This window comes from Canis aureus, chromosome 18 (genome assembly GCF_053574225.1).
Source record: "Canis aureus isolate CA01 chromosome 18, VMU_Caureus_v.1.0, whole genome shotgun sequence".
NCBI lineage: Eukaryota > Metazoa > Chordata > Mammalia > Carnivora > Canidae > Canis > Canis aureus.
The window spans coordinates 12,492,586-12,509,632 of NC_135628.1; the positions used below are offsets into that span (position 1 = coordinate 12,492,586).

Here is a 17,047-nt window from a genome sequence, read left to right on the forward strand (position 1 = left end):
GGACTCAAGGCCAGATCTTGGGTGAGTTCTGGTGTGCATTTATCTCTTACAGTTCCCCACCACATGCTGTTACGGGAAGGAATGGTGTCTGTCTGGATCACCTTTGGTGTCCTCCTCACCATCTTACATCAGTTCAAAGTCCTGCTGCTTTGGGGCATGGAGGAGGAGGCTCTGGAGCCATGCAGCCTCTTGCCTCCTTCTTCTGGGTCGTGCAACTCATCTTAAGAAGCTGCTCATTTGATGCACAGCTATTTTTCAGATCTTTTCAGATTAAAAAGATAAGAGAAAGACATTTTTCTTATAAGAAAACCTGGCTTCTCAATTAAACTTAGAGCAAGACTTTAATTAATTAACAGAAAACTTTGGGAATAGAAACTGTGCAAATTAAAAAGATCCTGCAATTTGGAATGCATTTAGTCATGACTCCTGGGCAGATTTCCAGCTAGGGAAGGCAGAGGTTGCCTAAGCAGGACCTGTGGAAATTTTTAGGAAACACAGAAGAAATGTGGCTGGAATTTTCCCCCTCACTTTGAGTTATAATGAGATTCCAAGATTATTCACCTGCTTGTCATTACTCAAGGCTAAGCTTTTAAAGGTCTCTTTCCCATTGGTACCAGGAGGGGCCATGGGGCAAAATGAGTAACAAAGGAACAATGGGAGTGTCACTTTGGCAAAGCATAATGTTTGAAACCTGAATTGAATTTTTCCATCCTTGTGGAATTTTGAAATTCCATTCCTTGTTTAAGCTTGAAACATATGTGTATAAGGAAGCAAATAAAGTTGTGGGGAAGCATGTTGGCTCAATCTGGGCAAGGAAATGGTGTCAGGTAAGGAAATTTAAGGAATGGGCAATGTTTTTTTTTTTTTTAAGTGAGTATTAAGAGATTTCTCAAGGGATTAATATCCAAAACATATAAAGAGCTCATACAACTCAATAACAAAAAAGAGCCCAGGTAAGAAATGGGCAGAGGATCTGAATTAGACATTTTTTCAGAGAATGCATACAGATGGCCAACAGGTATTTGAAAGATGCTCAACATCATTCTTCATCAGGGAAATGCAAATCAAAACCACAATGAGATGTCAACTTACACCTGCCAGAAAGACTACTATCAAAAAGAGAAGAATAGCAAGTGTTGGGGAGCATGTGGAGAACAGTGAACCCTTGTGCATGGTTGGTGGGAATGTAAATTGGTGCAGCCACTCTGGAGACCAGTATGGAGGTTCCTCAAAACATTAATATTAAAACTACCATAGGATCCAACAATTCAACTCCTGGGTATTTATCTGAAGAAAATAAAAACCTTAATTTGAAAAGATACACACATTCCTATGTTTATTGCAGCATTACTTGCAATAGCCAAGATAATTGGGAAACAGCCCTAAATGTCTACTGATCACTGATGGATGAATGAATAAAGATACGAAATATATGTATAATGGAATACTACTAAGCCATTTGTGACAACATGGATGGACCTGGAGGGTATTATACTAAATGATAGAAGTCAGACAGAGAAAGGCAAATACCATGTGATTTCACTTCCATGTGGAATCTAAAAAACAAAACCAAACCAAACCCAGACTTAACATGACAGGAAATAAATTGGTGGTTGCTAGAGAGGAGGGTAGACAAAACGGGTGGAGAAGATCAAGAAGCACAGACTTCCAAGTCTGAAGTAAATAAGTCACAGTGATGTAATGTACGGCTTGGGGAATGTGGGCACAATAATGTTGTATTAACTTTGTGTGGTGACAGATGGTAACAGACACGGTGGTGATCATTTCACAATGTATACAGATGGAGAATCGCTATGTTGTACACCTGAAACTAACATAATATTCTGTGCCAGTTACATCTCAATAAAAAAAAAGTTCTCTCAGACATGATATATTTTATTTTACTTGAAAGAAAAAAAATCATGCCTGCAACCCTAAGTCTGATATAGCAAATAACACTGCTTTTCTTGGGCTTTCAATAAAACACCGTGGTCTTTGTCTATGCCCCTATGCACACAGTCAGTTGGACAGTTTATCCTGTGCCCTTTCAGTGTTCAACAGGAGAACAGGGGAAACATTTCCAAGAACGAAAGGGCAGGATTCTTATAGTTTCCTTCCCACTTGGCTATGTGACAGGAAAATTATGCCGTTGAAATATGAGTAAGCTGTAGCACCACCCTGGGCAGAAAAGTCAAGGGAGAAAAAAAGTTAAATTCATGTATTTACAAGAAACTCAAGACAGTGTTTTGAATTAGCTTTCCCTCCTTAAAAAGAAAATTATATTATTTAAAAAATAAATATAAGAAAACAGAGGAGGAAAAATAAGAATCACTTGTAACCTGCCTTCCCAGAGACATTTTTTAACATTGTAGTGTATATATCCTTTTTGTACTTCTTTTTAGTACACACACACATGCACAGGCTTTACAAGAGGAGAGTTATAATGTCTACTTGTAGCCTTTTTGTACCTGCCAGTATTTCCATGTAGTTAATATTATTTCGGTCAGCACTTTTGCTGTTTGTGTGTTATTTCATTTTAAAGACTTTGTGGAGGTACAGTTGACACACAGTATACGAATTTGAAGGACGTGCATGGTATGGTTAACCATTCCACTATTGTTGGACATTTACATCGTTTTCTGGTCTTTTTCACGATTGTGAACATTCTTTAATCAGCTTTTCTTTTAGGAAAATCTTTATTAATATTTATCCTGCTGGAGTACAATTCTTGATTCAGAAGATATACACATTTAAAGCTGTTCTTAAAATAAGAACAGGGATGCCCGGGTGGCTCAGTAGTTAAACATCTGCCTTTGGCTCAGGGTGTGGTTCCCGGGATCCAGGATCGAGGCCTGCATCGGGCTCCCTGCGTGGGGCCTGCTTCTCCCTCTGCCTGTGTCTCTGCCTCTCTCTGTGCCTCTCATGAATAAATAAATAAAATCTTAAAAAATAAAATAAAATAAAAAAATAAAAAATAAAAACAGCCATGTAGCTCACTGAAATATCCTCATTTATACTTACCCCTTGTGGAGGAAGCTGTCTGTTTCTAACACCCTGGCCAACACCAGGCTGGTGTTCTCTCAGGGATTCTCGCTTTCCTAAGAAAAATAGCAGTGAGATAGTTGAGGGGTTCTCACTAATCTGGGGAATTTACGAGTGCTTTTTATTTTTTTGGTTGAAGTCATTTCTCTAGAATTTGGCAGAATCAGGAACAGTGGAAAGAGTCCCAGAGTTTATTTGAGAGATATGTAAAGCTCCTAAATAATTGTCTTAAAGACAATGTTAATTGTTTAAATTACGAGTCCCCTTCACTTCCTATCATACATATGACACAGATGAGGACATTTGGCTGTGCGTATGTATAGCTGAGAGTGTTTGTGTTTCTAAAAATTGTTGTCATCATTCATTAACACACAGTTTCATATGAAACTTTAATCGTTCGAGTCATTTTCTCCTGGACAGCATCAGAGCTATGACCATTCCTTAGGAAATGTGAAAATTGATGTATGACTTGAATTAAACATCCAAATGATGTCTTGGCTCTGATGTTGCCTAGTACCCATGGTTTAGAGTGGATTTGCAGATTTTATTCCTTTAGTAAAGTGTATATTATTTGAGTGCTCACGATTTCTGACACTGGGTTAGGCACATGGGAGGAGGTGTGGGGGGAAAATCAAAGATGAGTATGACAGTTTGGGACTGAGCGTTTTATGATATTTTGTCTTCATGCAAAAAATAACTGCTTTTTGAAAGTAACTTTGTTAACCTCCATGGACCTGGATTGTCAGCTCTAACTTAATGCTCTTGTTTCTAAGAATTTAGTGTCTCTTCTAAACCTTGGCTGTTCTGGAAGCTCCAAGCCAGGCCAAGTTGATCAGCGACTCACTGTCTAGCAGCTAAGCACGGGTCACACAGTGCATGTCCTGCGCGTCACCTTGGACAGAGGCCACAGGGAGGAGCAAGCAGCTCCCTGGACCAAAAGAAGCTGCTCTGTGTGGTCTGCGGGCCCCAGCCGAAGGCTGCTAGGTCTCCCCAGATCCATCTGGCTGATTTCTTGGATCCTGCAGTTAGCAGAGCGCAGGGAGTTCCAACTGGAACAGCCCTTCTGGGGCCCTGCCAGGAATTTGCATCACAAACACCCAAGGGGCCAATCATCATGGGCTTTGTCAGCCGCTGTGTGGCAGAAAAATCCCTTCAACTGGATCTTCCTCCTTTCCATTGCTTTGTCTCTGGGACTTTGTCCATCTGTGCAGCCACACTGCAGCCCAGTCTAAGTTAAGGGTGGGTGATGGTCCAGTGAGGCCAAAGAAAAGACCCGGAAATAGCAGTGGAGACACAGGTTTATTGGAGAAACTTATAAACAAGGAGTCTAGAAGCAGTCAACTGGACAAAGCATCTGCTGCTGGGATCTGCGTGCAGCAAGCTTTTATAGCACGGCAGCTTAGCCTAGCAACTGTCTGCAGCCTCTCCCTTCTTGCACGGCCAGCCTTCCAAGGAGATGAAGGCCTGCCATCTGGACACCCTTCATTACAAAGGAGACCCTCCGGGTTGAGCATCCCCAGGAGCCCCTGACCCTGAAGGCTGCACAACACATTCTTCTACACATTCTGCTTGATGGGAATATAGAGGCTGATGGGATCTGTACAATCTTCAAGACAGTGATTAGCAGGGACATTCAGGATGTGCTTGCACAAATGAGCTCTGCAGCTTCACTTTGGAAGTGAAAATGGAGATGAGAAGGGGTTACAGAGCCTGTTTAGAGAGGAAATGATCTTCTGCTAGGGAACAGAATGCCATACCTTAGGCTCAGGTGAGAGGCTTCTGGCCACCCTGAAACATCAACCTTATTATTTTTTTCCTGGTATGTTTCTTTAAAAAAAAAAATCGGTATATTGAAAGAAAGAGAGAGAGAAAGAGACAGAGAACCTCAGGAAAAGAGACTTCATAACGAAAAGTTCCTCTTTGTTTATGCTTCATCTGAACCCAAAGTGAGGAAGTTGAGAAGAAGAAGCACTAGTCAGGGAGAAACTCTCAAGGCCAGAAGAGTCTGCTGTGGCAAGTGGAACACACATAAAAACCTAAAGGTGCTCAGGCCCCAGGCCAGAAAGCTGTTGTGGAAATTTGCGGGGATAGCTTTATATATTCTAGATCCACATGAGCACACACAGGGACACAGATACACACACCTCTGCCCCCACATACACACTTATTTTGAACCAGTCTGTTAAACAATAAACTGAAGCATATTAAAATTTTTAAGAATTTATTTGAGCAAAAATCAATTAGAAGGGGTCAGTGCCGAACTGAAAATGGTTAGGAGTGCTGCACCCACAGGGGCCAAGGAAAAGACTTTTATAGAGAAGAGGAGGAAGCAAAGCAATTGTTTGATTGGCTGCAGCGTAAAGCCTAGCTGGATATTTGTGATTGATTGTCCATAGGTATCCGGGTTTTTTGGTAACCCTGTGTCATTCACGGGCTTAGATTTTGTCTTGTTTATATAGGCCCCTGGCCTTGGGACAACCTCAGTTAACGGCCTCCTTGCTTAATTAACTCAACAGTTCTGTGCTTACTGGAATAGTTTCCAGATCAAGTTTCACACTCATCTATGTTGTGTCCTTGAACACAGAGCTCTAACTTCAGAAAGCACCTTGCACCAGTCTGCCCTGTCTTTATCTCACTCCGTGTGGAACTAGTCCTGAGTGGTTGCTTTTCTCTCATGATGTCGGCACGTTTTAAGATTATAGTTCAGCCACTTTCAGAATATACTACAATTTGGATTTGTTAAAAGGCAATTCATTACAGGTGATTTTTAGGAAGAGATAAAAGCCTGGCTCTCATACAGATAGAAGAATGAGCATGTGTTAAAACAATTTTACTCATGTGATGTGAGGGAATTAGGCAGATGTTTTAACGGTTTCAAAAGAAAAGTCAAAGAAGAAAAGAAAAGAAAATGTGTGGGAAATATCAGAAAGGGAGACAGAACGTAAAGACTGCTAACTCTGGGAAACGAACTAGGGGTGGTAGAAGGGGAGGAGGGCAGGGGGTGGGAGTGAATGGGTGACGGGCACTGGGTGTTATTCTGTATGTTAGTAAATTGAACACCAATAAAAAAAAATAAATAAATAAAAAAAAAAAAAAAAAAGAAAAGTCAAAAGGGCACCAGTTTCTCTGGAGCAAAGGGTTTTGGAAATGAATTGCAAATGAAGGCAAAGGTGGCTTTTCACCTGTAAGGAGGAAGTCCATTAAATCACTACAAGATAGGACAAAATATACATATTCATCAATTAGCTACAACTTAGAGACAACCTGGCTGTCATCTGATAACTCAGAAGGATATGCACAGCTTCCCATTGGAACACGATTTTTTTTTCCTACAGGCTTATCCTGTATTGCTTTTTGTTGTAAACCCATATTACTCATCTTTGGCTGGAATATCACAGATGCCTTGTGGTTATTTTTTTTTTCATTGCATCCTGTTGATGGCACATGATGTCTGTTTGTCTTATTCCTGGTTTCATTTTGGCCAATTAAGAGAGTGTGTAACAGGGGTCTCTACTGTAACACTTTTACCCCACTTTGTAATTAATTAATAAATAATTTTGGAGTAGTTAGACCATGGAAGACAGAAAACAGTACAAGTCAGGTTTGTATGCATCCACCACCCCCACCCCCATGAGATGTGGTTCTTTAACAACACGGACACACCACTCTTTGAAATGTGGACTCATTCGGTCCTGTTTAATTCAGTAAGCTGGAACCTGGCACTGCCGTCATTTATTTGGGTGCTGAGTCTGTTTCAGATCCGGCTGTGGAAGCTTCAAGCAGCCTTCTGTGTCCTTCTGACCTGTCTCCCATTATTCTTGGAGCATTTCATTCCTTCCTGGCCCAGTGAGCTGTTCTAGGCTTATCTAGAGCTTTCCTTGCCTCAGTCCTTCTACAAGGAGCCCTATTTCTTTTAGTGGATGGTAGTGTTTGGCCCTTGCAAGAGGACCCAACCCCTGCTCAGGTCTGCCTTCCTGTGGTCACCTACTACTTTCACCCTGAGCAGTGGCTTTTTGAAGGAGGAAGGAGGGAGGGAAGGAAGCTAATGATGTTTTTTTTTTGTTTGTTTTGGTTTTTGTTTTTCAAAGGCAGGTAAAGGAAGGGGATGGGGAGGAGGAAGAAGATGGCTCTATATGTTTTTACCGACCCCCTGACCCCCCTCCACCCCACCCCACCCCATCCCACCTGTGATTTACCAGAGACTAGATCTGATCTCCTTGTGGTCAGTTAGGTTTCTGAAGTGGTTACATTTTATGTGGATGAAAATGAAACTTAACTTCTTCTGAAGAGCCAAATCATTCATCAACCACTTACTGAGAATTTCTCTTCCATGTGCCTGACATTATGATACTGAGTCCCAGTGCTAAGACCCTGCCTTTAGGAAGCTGGAAGGTCAGTGAGATGTCCTACCTAAGTCATACGGTTGATGTTTCTCTCAGCGAGTGCAGGTGTGAGTGCCACCCTCAACCTGGTCCAGGAAGGGAAATCAGAGGTCAGGAAGGCTTCCTAGAGGAGAATTCACTAGAATCTGGTGAGTTTGGAGTAGGACTTAGCTAATTGGTCAGGCTGGTTAGCAGGGAAGAGTATTCAAAATGGAAAAATTTGGCAGATTGGAGGGATGGTAAGTGGTTTGATAGGATGAACATGACTTGTTTTCTTATCTTCTTGACCCCAGTTTTTGTAAGAAGCATAGTTGTCCTTTCTTGCAGACAAGATTTGTCTATTGCACATTTTCTTTTTTGCAGGCTACCATCACAGAGTCCCATTTGTTGTCCAAGACTATTGAAGTATCTTGGGATGTCTTACCTGCAAAGAGGCAATCTTTTCTGAAGAAAAGGCAAAGTAGAATTAGTGGGCATTTTCCCAAACAAAAATAATCTATTATTTCTTCATTGTTGAGCATATACTTAAGAACTGGCCTAAGTACTTTTTGGCTTTTGGCTCCATGTTTTTTCATTGAAAATGTGCCCATTAAAAAAAAAAAAAAAGAAAGAAAGAAAAAAGAAAGAAAGAAAGAAAGAAAGAAAGAAAGAAAGAAAGAAAGAAAGAAAGAAAGAAAGAAAGAAAATGTACCCATTCTTATATCTAGGAATTTTCTCCCCATTGAACACATACCCATTCTGATCCAAATGGAGTGTTCTGGTTGTGTTTACTCTTAAGTCAATGCAGTGGGCTGGTGATAGTAGTTTAATTCTTGTCTTTTGATTGTTCTTTTCACTGGAGAACACCAATTTCTTACCTTAAATAATGTTTTGAAGTGAAAAAAATCCTTTACATCATGGCAGTTAAATCTCCCCCATATCTAATCCTGAGCTTTCTTCAAGATATGTTCTTTGTAAAAATTATTGCTTTCAAACATGCTTCTCATATGGTTTCTTTCAAATTTTGCAGACGATACCAGAAATTGCAGAAGATCATGAAGCCTTGGTAAGAATTTATGATCAATTAATATAGATGATGTAACACTTCCTTCTTCTCTTCATAATTGAACTCTGTCCTCTGACTGATTATATAACTATGCATCTAGATATTTTGAGTAAGTGAATTTTTTTTTTGCTTCTTTGATGTTCTTATTAACAGGTTCTTCAAAAATTTATCCCCCCTCCTGCTTTTTTCTCTGCTTTGTGGTAGAAAGGATACTTTATGTTTGTTGCCACAAAATGATTACATCAGAGTTGCTATCCTCTTCCTGGAACAAAGCTAGGCATAATTTTATGTATTACTTTAAACAAAAACTCCCTTTTTTGTGGCCTGTGTGATGTTCAAAGTCAAAAATCTTTGATTTTCTTCAATGGCTCAGTATGAAAAAGATACACATTAGAAAAAATTCAGGATTGAAGTATGGAATGAAAATTATTTACTCGTAGTCTCAGGAAGTGCTCAGTCACCTATCAAGTGAACTGCATGATAATTGTGTTTGGAGATCTCAGAACTTCTTTTCTCAGAGTTTTTCCTCGTCAGTGCGTTTCTTATCCACTAAACAAGGTGAGTCCAAATAGGGTCTCACAAACCCTCTGCAGTAGGCAGAACAAATTTCCATTTTGCCAAGTTGTTAGGCAGATAATTTCAATTTAAGGAGCAAGACTGAACAGCATCTGAAAATGTGCACCTTAGTTTTTGAGTCTTCAGAGAAAATTCTGATCGCCTTCAGGGTCTAATACTGGTCTTGAGTTATTCATCTTCTTCTCCCCTTCCCACATAGAAAAAAAGTGTACACTCTTTAGTTATCAAATCCTAATAAAGCAGAAAGCACTGTTGAGTTTTCAGGTTAGGTTTTTAAAATATTTTTGGTATGTAAATTTAATAAAGTAGAAATACTTAATGGTAATGGCAGCAGAAGCCATCTTTTATGAAGGTTTACTCTGTTCTGGGCACTGTCTAAATGTTTACACTCATTACCTTTGATTCATACTTGTATCCACCACACGAGATCAGTATAATGAGAATTATCTCCTTGATGCAGAAGTTAAAATCAGGTGGTGGAACTGGGACTCAAACTGAGTTTTTCTCTGACAACCTCGTACAACTTGCTAACATAGAGGAATTTGGAGGCTCTGAAGCCAAAGTAATTTCTTAAGCTTTATCTGCCAATAGTTTTAATCTTTTGGTATTTAGGGATGCTGGAAGTATGCCTACACATGGGCCATGGTTTTCACTTATCTAATATAGACAAAATCAGTGCTCAGGGCCTTCATTCTGGTGTTGGCATAATATTTTAATTAGACTTCATACAGATAACAATTATAAAATCTAGACAAAGTAGTGTAAACAAAAACACCTAAATACAACTATTTGAAGAAACTGGATAGCAACCTAAAGTAGACAGGAAAAGGGAGGTCAGTCCTTGAAAGAACAAATGGGCCTTGGATGAGATTTGTGTGTTTGTACTTTTTGCCTGAAGATAACCACTCATCCAGTTAGCATGGGGTGGTTGAAAGCCTCAGTCAGCCCCAAACTATTTCTTCTTAGTAACTTACCAAGACTGAGGCTTATGAGGGAGAATCCATGAAAAAAGGGAAGCTCAGAGGGTATGAGATCCCGTACCTACACATCTACATATACCCGCCTATAAACTCTGCCCAAAGTGGAAGTGTGAATGTACATGTGTGTAAGTGTGTATGTATGTGAGAACCCCAATGGGCCTGGTAAAGACAGCAACTAGAAATGGAAAGAACTGAGAAGAGATTTCAACTGCCACTCACTGCAGAATTTGGAGTTTGATTCTAGCTAGGTTTCTTTCTGCCCTAACAAAACATTCTTCAGAAGAACAAAACTGGATATTGAGACTTGACAATTTTATTCCCAATGTTCAGAGTATAATAAAGAAATTACTAGATATATGAAGAATAAGAAAAGATGACCCATTCTTAAGTAAAAAGTAAAGTAAGTAGTAGAAGCTGAGCCTGAGATGGCCCAGGTGTTGGAACTAGCAAATGAAGATTTTCAAGGAACATTTATAAATTAGAAGACAAAAATATTAGTGTAATGAGTGCACAGATGAGAAGTCTTAGCAGAGAAATGGAAACCATAAGGAATAACCAATTGGAAACTATAAAACTGAAAAGTATAATATTTTAAATGTATGGGAGTTGAAGAGGGCAGAAGAAATAGTAAACTTGAAGATATATCAGCCCAAATTCCCTAGTCTGAAGACTGGGCAAAAAGAGTAGTGAGTAATTGATCTGTGAGATGGTAACAGTTGATTTAAAATACATTTAACTGGGGTCTCAGAAAGAGAGGAAAGAGAGAATGAAGCAGAAAAATATTTGGGTTTCCAAAATTTGTTGAAAAACATAAATGTATAGGGCTAAGAAGCTCAGTGATCCTAAGTGGAATAAATAGGAAGAAAACTGTATGTGGAAACATCATAGTCAAACCTCTGAAACTTAAGGATTTATTTACGTATTTTTAGAGAGAGAGAGAGAAAGAGAGATCGAGTATGAAGGAGGGTGGGGAGGAGAGGGGCAGAGGGAGGGAGAAAGAGAGAATCCCAGCTAGATGCTCCGCTGAGTGCAGAGCCCGACATGGGGCTCTTGGTCCCACAACCCTCATCATGACCTGAGCTGAAGTCAAGAGTCCCACACGCTTAGCTGAGGGAGTCACCGGAGGAGCCCTGAACTTCTGAAATTTAAAAATAAAAGGATACCTTGAAGGCAGAGAAAAACAGCTTATTACATTAAGAGAGTAAAATGAGAGTGGATTTCTCATTAAAACCAGTAGAGGCCAGAGGGCAACATTTTAGAAGTGCCAAAAAAAAAAAAAAAAAAAATCCCCCAAAACACAAACAAAAACTTGTCAAGCCATAATTCTTATCCAGTAAAAATATCTTTTGGAAATGAAGGTGAAATAAAGACACTTTTAGATGAAGGAAAACGAAGGTGGTTTGTCGTTAGCAGGCCTACACTATATAGGAAATATGAAGGAAGTTCTCCAGACTGAAGGGATGTGACACTAGATAGAATTCAAGCTCTATGGAGGGAAATTATAGAGATGTGGATAAATACAAAAGACAAGATAAAGTTTTTGTTTTAAAATTTTCTTCTATTTCTGGCGTGCTCAGTCGGTTAAGTGTCTCACCCTTGGTTTCAGCTCAGGTCATTATCTCAGGGTGGTGAGATCCCAAAATCCTGGGTCTGAAGCCTATTCAAGATTCTCTCCCTCTTCCTATGCCCCCTCCCACCCCCACATGCTTTCTTTCAAAAATAAATAAATCTTTAAAAAATTTTTTTCTCATATTTCTTTAAAAAACATGTGACCATACAAAGCTAAAAGAAGGATAACTCAAAATGCAATAGAGGAATTAAAATGGACTATAAAAAATATTTGCTTATGCAAAAGAAGGTAAGGAAAGAAAAACAGAACAAAACGTAGTTGAGACAAACAGGAAATAAATGATAAATTGACTTAAACCTAATCATATCAATAATCAAGTCTAAATAGATTAATCACTACGATGAAAAGATTACAGATCAAATTTGAAAAAGCATGCATGACCCAGATATTTGCTATTTATAAGAGATGTCCTAGAAATGCAAAGGTGAATGTAGTTTGAAAGTTGGAAAATGCATAGGTATAAATGTGAATAATACATGTGATTGTGAATAATAATAATAAAACTAAGTTTTATTAATAGCAGACAAAATAATACTTCAAAACAATATTTTGTCAGAAGTAAGGAAGGATAATTCATAATAAAATGGTTAACTTATTAAGAAGACATAAAAGTGTTAAATGTTTAGTTAAGATTTCAAAAAGCTTGGAACAAAAACTGACAACTAAAGGGAAAAATAGACAAATTCATAATAATAATTGGTATTTTAACACTGTCTTCTAACTTAGGAAAACTTGGCAAAATCAGGGTATACAGGATTTGATCAACACTATAAAGATCTTGGCTTTTTATATAGAGAGCATCACGTTCAACAGTAGCAGAATATGTACTCTTTTCAAATGCATGGGCAACGTTCCCCAAATAGACCTTATACTAGGCCATGAGAAGTCTCAAGAATCTTCAAATGATTGAAATTATACAGATTATATTCTTTGACCACAAGGAAATTGTATTAGAAATCAGTAACAAAAAATTTGCTGAAAAGCCCCAGATATTTGAAAATTAAAAGACACCCAGGAGTCAGGTAATAAACCCAGGTGAAAATGCAAATTTTTTGAATTGGATGATAATAAAATACAATATAGCAAAACAAAATCTGTGGATACAGCTAAAGCAGTGCTTAGAGGGAAATTATAGCCTTAAGTGCCTATATTGGGAAAGAATGGTTTTAAAAATCAATGATCTAATTTTCTACCTTAAGAAGGTAGAATAAATAAGTGTGAATTACATAAGTAGGGAAAGGAATAAAAAGAGGACCTATCAGTGAAATAGAAGACATATAAATAATAGAGAAAATTAAAGCCACAACTGATTATTTTTAAGTATTTAGTAGGAAAAAAGAAGAGAAAAACCCAAACATCAATACTAGGAGTAAAAGAGGAAATATTACTATAGGTTGCACTGCAGGTAAAGGATTATTGTGAATAACTTTATGCCAATAAATTTTAAATTTTAGATATCAAATGTGCCAGCTAATCAGACCATCTAATGAACACTGGTGCAAAAACCCCTGGCAACGTATTAACAGATAGAATCAAATGATATATAAATAGGATAATACATTGTGGCCAGTAAAGGTTTATTCCAGAAATGGTTTAATGTTTGAAAAACAGTCACTATGATTTAGCATTTAGTAAAACAAAGGCGAAGACTTAAGGAGAAAAATTTTTCTCATAGATACGGAAAATAATAGGTAGATACAGAAAAAGCCCTTCATAAATCCAACATCCATTCATAAAATTCTCAGCAATCTAGGAATAGAGGGAACTTCCTCAATCTGATAATGAGCACTTACAAAAAAAAAAACAAAAAACAAAAACAAAAACAAAAAAACGCATCATACTTAATGTTGGAGGACTGAATTCCTGCCAATCTCTGCCCTCTTAAAAACTGGGGATACAGTAAATATGTTTACTCTATACACTTGTGTTAACATAGTACTAGAGGGTTTAGCTATAGCAATAAGTCAAGAAAGAAAGAAAAGACATAATGATCAGAGAAGAAGGAGTAAAACCAACTCTATTCATAGAAGACATGACTGTCTATGTAGAAAATCACAAGGAATCTGTAAAGAAACTGTTAGATCTCATAATTTAATTTAACAAGGTTTCAGGATACAGCATCAGTGTATAAAAGTGATGTATTGTTATACACTAACAGTCAACAACTAGAAAATGAAATTTAAAAAATTCCATTTGCAGAGTGTCACAATCATAAAATTCAAAGAAATAACTTTAACAAGAGACATATAATATCTGTTCACTGAAAAATAAATACATGGCTGAAAGAAATTAAAGACCTAAACAAGTGGAGAATATGCCATTTCCTGGAAGATATAATATTGTTAAGATAGCAGTTCTCCCCAAATAAACCTGTAGGTTCAATGCAGTAGGATTATTTTTAAGATTTATTTACTTACTATATATATAGAGAGAAATCATGAGCCCCAGGAGGGTCAAAGCGGGAGAGAGAGAGAGAGAGACAGAGAGAGAGAGGGGAAGCTGACTCCCCACTCAGTGGGGAGTCTGACGCTGTGGCTCCATCTCACGACCCTGAGATCATGACCTAAGCCAAAACCAAGAGTTGGCTGCTTAACCTACTGAGCCACCAGGTGCCCCCAATGCAATATGATTTTTTAAAAAGACATTGCAGACCAATCCTAAAACTTAAAGGAAATGTATAGCACCTAAAATAGCCGACACAGTCTTGAAAAAGCAACAAAGAGAAACCAAGTTGGAGGATTTCATTACCTGACTTCAAGACTTCCTAAAAAGTTATTGGGATCCCTGGGTGGCGCAGCGGTTTGGCGCTTGCCTTTGGCCCAGGGCGCGATCCTGGAGACCCGGGATCGAATCCCACGTCGGGCTTCCGGTGCATGGAGCCTGCTTCTCCCTCTGCCTGTGTCTCTGCCTCTCTCTCTCTCTCACTGTGTGCCTATCATAAATAAAAAAAAAAAAGTTATTAACACAGTGTGATACTGGTGTGAGGCGATAGACAGATCAAAGAAATAGAGTCCAGAATTGATTTGCAGTTAAATTTTTAACAAAGGAGCCAAAAGAACGTTTGCACGCAGAAGGCATGCTATGAAATCTGAAGGCCAAGGGAACGTCTAAAGGGTGATTTAGAAATGCATAACCTTTTATGTATATAATGTTTACCATATACAACAGGAAACATTTGGAAAAATTCAAAAGGCAGAGCAGAGCTATATTCATTAACTTTGGGAATTAAGGATCTAGTGAGTATGATGGATAGGATTTGTCGATAACTTTAAAAAGTGGCCTTAACTTGCATCTTATCTCCCCTTCTGCCTTGGGCATGGCACCCAACCGAAACATTTGGAAGCACTGTTCTTTTATAAATTTAGCAGCTTAAATTGAAATGCTTTGAGATTGGCTGAATTTTGTTGGAATGAAGATGGTCTCTACTGAGTTGATGAGAAACATTTATTTGAATCATTCCAGCACACATGGTGTGTTGGCTGTGACATGGCTCTCGACCAGCATGTAAAGTTTGCAGTCGGCTTAATTTGTGGCAGGCAGTACTGCAAAATCTTTAGCTTAGCACTTTATAAAAAACAAATAAACCAAACAAATAAAAGTGCTCCCGCATGTGCCATGTGGTGGCTTTATACTTGTAACCCTTTTGGCCTTGATCTTGTACACACAGCCTTGACTTCAGACACAGGGCCTTGGCTCCTGCCTTCTGTCTTTGGAGTCTGTGTCACTCCTCTAGGATTTAAAGTAAACATCTATGTCAGGGTTCGGTAAGGGCTTTTATAGCTGCATCATTTGAAATTAGGTGATTGAGTCGCTTGGATTTGGAATGCAATAACATGTTAGCATGGACATCTTCTCTTTGCAATTGAGGTTTTGAGGTTGAATTACAAAAAATTCTCTCTTGTGGAAACCTTGTATGCCATCTAACAACGCCACAGTGAATTATACTTATGTCGTATGTGCTATAAATACGTATGTAGCATATTATATGTGTATATTTTATATTGTAATAATACAACACATATATTTGATATCTGTTATATATAATGTAAAAATAGAATATATATGATCGAAGAATATACATAGAATATATTAAAATATATCACATGTATAAATAAAATGTTATTAGGTAGTAGTTCTATAAAATTGGAATATAAATAATACAACATTTATATAAACTGTTATTAGATGGACCAAGGGAGCGATCCCCTGCTCTGGGCATCTTGGTTTGTGTTCTGGAAGAAGCTTCTCTCACTTACCAGTCATTCACACTGATGGATAACAGCAAAGCATATAAAGGCCTACCTGCAGTTGCAGAAATGGTGCTCCATGTCCTCCACAACCGTGGAGATTGAAATCCTGGCCCCAAAAGCAAAATGTGGATATTTGGAAACCAAATAATACTCTTTCTCTTTCTCTCCATCTTTCCTCCCAAGTCCTTGCATCCTGCCTGAGGAGTCCATGGGCAGAGCTCTGGAGCATTTGAGGAAGTGGGACAATCCCCAGGTGTTACTAAGGCCACTTGGATGATGGGCCCTTTTTATAATTTATAATACATTATAAAAATATAATTTATTTTTTGTTTCTAAAGTAGTTAAGGAAGACTAATCTATCTCTGTTCTCAGCTTTAAGTAGCTCTAGGGGATATAAAGTAAAGAGTTGGATTCCAATAGCTTTTTTCTTTGTCATTGTCTGTTTCATTGCTTGTACTGCGAGTGACAACACGAGGCTGTGTTTTGCACTGTATGGAGGCCATGGATGCCATTCTCCGATGTCGATGTCGTGTATAATGGGAGTCTCTTAGCTGTTGAGGTCTTTTAACTTGCCACATATATGCAAATGGCAACTATTAGTTACCATGTTTGTTTCCCCCCTTTCTAAGCAAAAAGGACAAAAAATATGCTAATGGTGTTTACCACTAATGCTATAATAAAAAAAATACATTAGCTAATATCGTTTACTACTAATACTATACATTATTATGTAATAATATCTTCACAGTAATACTAATGCCAAGATGTTTTATTAATAAATCTTACTAATTGCTTTAATACCTGGCTCTCTTATTTTCCTGAGGCAATTTCCTTTTTTATTTTTTTCCTCTGCATAATCTGACATCTGGATTTTCTTGTGATTCATTGTAGAAGGAGTTGTCTCTGGATTTTCTTTTTCTTTCTTTTTTTTTTTTTAATTTAATCTTTCTTGATACTCTTTTTAACCCATTTTTCATCTTTCTACTTTCTTTTTTTTTTTTTTTTTTTTTTGGTATTCTCCTTCAAGTAAACTTGGGTTTTCCTGTTTGGATATTTTGAGGGGCATGCCATCTAGGGAGAGCCCCTGTAAGATTGGTATTGCCAGTATGTGACTCTGAGAAACCTTTAAAAAATGTATTTCT

The 17,047-nt window shown here is 38.1% G+C and overlaps 1 protein-coding gene across 5 annotated transcripts in view; it reads left to right on the forward strand.

The window, feature by feature from the left end:
• The window catches only part of ELMO1 (engulfment and cell motility 1), a 525,893-nt gene that overhangs the window by 167,800 nt on the left and 341,046 nt on the right, over positions 1–17,047 (forward strand). For all 5 annotated transcript variants that reach the window (XM_077856191.1, XM_077856193.1, XM_077856195.1 and 2 more), the window contains one exon: positions 8,434–8,469. In XM_077856191.1, coding sequence (XP_077712317.1) covers positions 8,434–8,469 — 36 coding nt within the window. The remainder of the gene's footprint in view (positions 1–8,433; positions 8,470–17,047) is intronic.